This window comes from Cebus imitator, unplaced genomic scaffold, assembly GCF_001604975.1.
Source record: "Cebus imitator isolate Cc_AM_T3 unplaced genomic scaffold, Cebus_imitator-1.0 Scaffold444, whole genome shotgun sequence".
In the NCBI taxonomy this organism is placed as follows: Eukaryota; Metazoa; Chordata; class Mammalia; order Primates; family Cebidae; genus Cebus; species Cebus imitator.
Window position 1 is genome coordinate 2,995,062 of NW_016107759.1, and position 5,409 is coordinate 3,000,470.

Here is a 5,409-nt window from a genome sequence, read left to right on the forward strand (position 1 = left end):
GCTCACTGCAACCTCTGCCTAATTCTCATGCCTCAGCCTCCTGAGTAGCTGGGATTACAGGCATGTGCCACCAAACAAACTAATTTTGTATTTTTAGTAGCGATGGGGTTTCACCATGTTGGCCAAGCTGGTCTTCAACTCCTGACCTCAGGTGATCCACCTGCCCTGGCCTCCCAAAGTGCTAGAATTATAGAAGTGAGTCACCATGCCTCACCCAGAATTCTTATAACAATGAAAAGACAGCCCAGTTAACAAATCGGCAGAGGACCTGAATAAGCAGTTTTCCAAAGAAGATTTAATTTCTGCAATTAATTGAAAGAGATAAAAATAGCCAATAGGGATAACTGAAGACTCTCAACATCATTAGTTTCAGGGAAATACAAATCAAGACCACTATGAGATACCACTTCACACCCACTAGGATGGCATTTAACAAGACATAAGTGTTGGTGAGAACATGGAGAAACTGGAACCCTCATACTCTTGGTGGCAATGCAAAATGGTGCAGCCACTTTGGAAAACACTGGGAGTTCTTCATGTTCAACATAGAGTTACCCTGTGACCCAGCAATTCCTCTTCTAGGTGTCTACCCAGGAGAACTGGAAACACAGGTCCACACAAAAACATACACAAATGTGCTTATCGTTATTCCTTTAGGCAGAAATTGAAAACCCATAATGTCCATCAATGAATGAAACATAGTCTATTCATACAGTGAGATATTTGTCCATAAAACGGAATGAAGTACTGATGCATGCTACAATGAGGATGAACCTTGAACACACCATCTTAAGTGAAAAAAGCCAGTCACAAAGCGCACATATAATTCTGTTCATATGAAATGCCCAGAATACGGACATTTAGGGAGACAAAAAGCACATTGGTTGGGGAGTGATACTAAGGATCTGAGGTTTCTTTTGGGAGGGGTGCACAACTCTGACTACACTACAAATCATTGAATTGTACATTTTACATGGACTTTATGGTCTGTGAATTATAGCTCAGTAGAGCTCTTAAAAGTCCTGGCCGGGCGCTGTGGCTCATGCCTGTAATCCCAGCACTTTGGGAGGCCGAGGCGGGTAGATCACCTGAGGTCAGGAGTTCGAGACCAGCCTGGCTAACATGGTGAAACCACGTCCCTACTAAAAATACAAAAAATTAGCTGGGCTTGGTGGCACGCATCTATAATCCCAGCTACTCGGGAGGCTGAGGCAGGAGAATCGCTTGAACCTGGGAGGCAGAGGCTGCTGTGCACCATTGCACTCCAGCTTGGGCCAACAACAGTGAAACGCCATCTCAAAAAAAAAAGAAATCCCTGACAGTACTAAAGGAGAACCTGATCACATGAGTTTAGGAGTTTGAGACTACCTTTGACAACATAGGGAGACCGCCCCCCATCTCTACCAAAAAATAAATTTTTTTCTTTCTTTTTCCAGTTACAGCAGCACTTTTTTCTTTACACAACGACGTGTTGCTGGGGCCTAACGTTCTCACTTCACAGTAGAAAACCAAAATTTGTTGTCATCTCTTTAAAGAATTGAGTTGCGTACAGAAAAACCTTAAAAGGATGAATACATTTACAGCTGTAAATGCAAACCGCTTTCAACTCAAGGCAAGTAACAGCCCATGGTGGTCAGGCAGGAAAACATTCAGCTAAGAAAGGAAACTGGATCTTAGGGCTTGGATTTTCCAACCTGACAGACGGGGAGCCCTTGCCAGCCTCTAGTGCAATCCCAGAACACTCAGCCCTGACACACGGTTACCCCGCACAGATTGAAGACTGCTGGCCACGTAGAGTCACCAAGCCACAGGCTTGTCTGCCACAAGCACGCTCTTACCTCAGCCACAAAGTGACTAAGCCACATGGACTAAGGGTTGAAATCAAAGATTTGTATTAAACATATTGTATTAAACAAAGAGTATTAAATTCCAAGGGGAACAGTTAACTTGAACACAAGGTCAAAATTGGCAACAAGTTCTACAATCCAGAGCTGATATCAGATACCAGTTTCGAGGACAATTTCTTTTCGAAAGCTTCCAGTTTCATGAGGCTAGCATGAGGTATATGCATTTGCCAGGGGCAAATTTATATTTCGGAGTTAACCCATGCAGCACATGCTACACATCTGCTTGCAGGCCATTTAGAAGCATTTGCGGTGGACAATGGAGGGGCCCGACTCGTCGCACTCCTGCTTGCTCATCCACATCTGCTGCAAGGGGGACAGCGAGGCCAGGATAGAGCCGCTGATCTACACCGAGTACTTGTGCTCTGGGGGGATGCACGATGATCTTGATCTTCCTGGTGCTGGGCGCCAGGGCGGTGATCTGTGTCCTGTCGGTGATGCCTGGAGGCGTGGTAGTGCCGCCAGATAGTACCGTGTTGGCGTACGGGTCTTAGTGGATGTCCACATCGCACTTCACGATGGGGGTGAAGGTGGTCTCATGGATGCACAAGATTCCACACCCAGGAGGGAAGGCTGGAACAGCCTCCTGACACCAGAAGCACTTGTTGCCGATGGTGATGACCTGGCCATTGGGCAGCTTGCAGCTCGTCTCCAGGGAGTAGGAGGACACAGCCGTGGCCATCTCCTGCTCAAAGTCCAGGGCGAAGTAGCACAGCTTCTCCTTGATGTTGCCCACCACCTCCCGCTCGGCCGGTGGTGAAGCTGTAGCCCCACTCCGTGAGGATGTTTGTGAGGCAGTCAGTCAGGTCCCCACGAGCCAGGTCCAGATGCAGGATGGTGTAGCCCTCGTAGATGGGCACCATGTGGGCGACCCCGTCTCCAGAGTCTATGAGAATGCCAGTGGTGCACCCAGAGGCGTACAGGGACAGCACGACCTAGATAGCGATGTACATGGCTGGGGTGTCGAAGGTCTCAGACACGATCTGAGTTATCTTGTCTGTTGTCCTTGGGGTTCAGGGGGGCCTCGGTCAGCAGCATGGAGTGCTCCTCTGGGGCCACACGCAGCTCGTTGTAGAAGGTATGGTGCCAGATCTTCCCTATGTCGTCCCAGTTGGTGACGATGCTGTGCTCAATGGGGTACTTCAGGGTCAGGATGCTGCACTTACTCCAGGCCTCGTCTCCCATGTAGGAGTCCTTCTGGCTCATGCCGACCACCCTGCCCTGGTGCTGGGGTGCCTGATGATGGAGGGAAACACAGCTCGGGTCGGGGGGCGTCATCCCTAGCAAAGCCAGCTTTGCACATGCCGGAGCCATTGTCAATGACGAGCATGGCGATTTCTTCTTCCATTCTGACCAGAGGAGGAGTGAGGCAGCGGAGCGGCCCAAGAACACTGCATGCGGGCTAGCGGCGGTGACTGAGGAAAAAAAAATTTGCCAGGCGTGGTGGCGTGCACCTGTGCTCCCAGCTACTTAGGAGGCTGGGGTGGAAGGATCACTTGAGCCCAGAAGGTCGAGGCTGCAGTGAGCTGTGGTGGCACCACTGCACTCAGGCATGGGTGACAGACCGAGACCATATCTCATAAAATAAAGTAATAAAAGGACAACTTTGTGTTTCTTGATGAAGAACCTTGAAAAGGCTCAGCTGTGATGCCCGTGACTTCCAGGGCAGGAATTGAAGCTCTGTGCAAGTGTTAGGTGTTTCTCCCCGATCATGCTGGTGTAGGAAGCAGGGAATTCCCCAAGTGTGTGACAGGAAGCAACCTCATAACAGAATCGATATAAATGGATGTGTGTGTAAAAGTGATCTAGCTGGCCAGGCGAGGTGGCTCACACCTTTAATCCCAACACTTTGGGAGGCCGAGGTGGGTGGATCACCTGAGGTCAGGAGTTCAAGACTAGCCTGGCCAACATGGTGAAAACCCATCTCTACTAAAAATAGAAAAATTAGCTGGGCATGGTGACACGTGTCTTTAATTCAAGCTACTTAGAAGGCTGAGGCAAGAGAACCCCTTGAACCCAGGAGGCAGAGGTTGCAGTAAGCTGAGATCGTGCCACTGCACTCCACCCTGGGCAACAGCGAGACTGTGTCTCAAAAAAAAAAATTCTGGCTGGCAGGACAAAAAATTAGCTGGGCATGGTGGTGGATGCCTGTAATCCCAGCTACTAGGGAGGCTGAGGTGGGAGAATGGCTTGAACTAGGGAGGCCCAGGTTGCAGTGAGCTTAGATTGCGCCACTGCACTCCAGCCTGGACAACAGAGCAAGACTCCCTCTCAAAAATAAATTATGTAGCCTGTGGTATCTCTAGGTAAAAGCATTCCAAGAATCCTGAACTTCCTGTGTTATCTATCTCCACCATGTTTTGATGTGTGTGATAAACATGTGTCTCTTTGTAATCAGGGACATCAGAGACATCAGACTGACCGGCGAGTCCCAGTGAGGCGACACACGCAGAGGAGCTCTGTGCTGCCCACATGAGGCAGCTTCACATCCACGCAGGCTTCCCATCTACTTAGGTTTTGCTTGACAGAAACTTCATTCTTCCAAAGCATCACTGGCCTTCACATATCCTCAGGCGGTCTCCCAGGAGGAATTCTTGGATGGTGACCTTGTGTCGGCAGCGAACGGTGCTCAGAGCTGGTGCTTGCAGATTCGGGTGCGGGGGGCAGCGCAGTGGCGCCTTCCTGAGCTTTGGAAGACGTAAGGAAGCTGCCTGGTCGTGGACACTCCTGCTGTCTGGCTACCAGCGCCCCTGGCTTTGCAGAGCACGCCACCTTCCCTGGGCTTTCCGCCTGGCAAGGCCCTGCTCTGCTCAGCACAGTGCAAAGTGAATGCCACTGTCTTGGAGCCTGGGCATACTTGGGGAAGTTCCTGCTTCAAAGGGAGCTGTGCCGTGTGTAGGCTGGGTCAGGCCACACCGGTCTTTTCTGGACAGGTGCTGGGTAGGTTTTCCTGGTCTCTGGCTGCCTGCTGCCACGGTGCGGCCATCCCCAGCAACCAGAGCCGGCCAAAGCACATGCCTTGTTCCGCGCTCCAGACTTTGCTCCCTGTGCTCCTGCCAACTTAAACCTCTCCACAACACCCACGGCAGGTGTTGTCCCGAGATTAGAGCCAGCCCAGAGGTCGGCAGGGGCCAGTGCCGGGTACACATGCCCTGGCTGAGGCCAGTGGGGTCCTGGGTGGCCCACGTCCGACTAAAGCCTGAAGCTTAGACAGGTGGCAGCAGAGGCACGTGCCCTTCTGTGGGGCAGCTTCACACAGTGTGGCTTCAGTCAGAGGGAACAGTCCGGAGGGGCAAGATGACCCCACCGGGACTGCAGAGCTTCCTGCTTACCAACAAGGACCTGTCCTCAGCCCCGAGAGGTGGCTCCGTCCCACCAAGTAATTGTGGGGGAGTGCCGGCAGCAGGCACATCCCCGCCATCCACTGCAAGGCTGGGACAGCCCGGGCGCCCATGCTTCTCCTCTGCTTGTGTGGTTCCCCCAATAAATCCTGTTTTGCATCTCA

General features: G+C 51.3%; 1 protein-coding gene across 1 annotated transcript in view; it reads left to right on the top strand.

Moving 5' to 3' along the window:
• FLYWCH1 (FLYWCH-type zinc finger 1) overlaps positions 1 to 5,409 on the top strand; it is a 39,154-nt gene extending 33,745 nt beyond the window's left edge. The window contains exon 10 of the mRNA XM_017511102.2: positions 4,303 to 5,409. Coding sequence (XP_017366591.1) covers positions 4,303 to 4,342 — 40 coding nt within the window. The 3' untranslated portion in view covers positions 4,343 to 5,409. The remainder of the gene's footprint in view (positions 1 to 4,302) is intronic.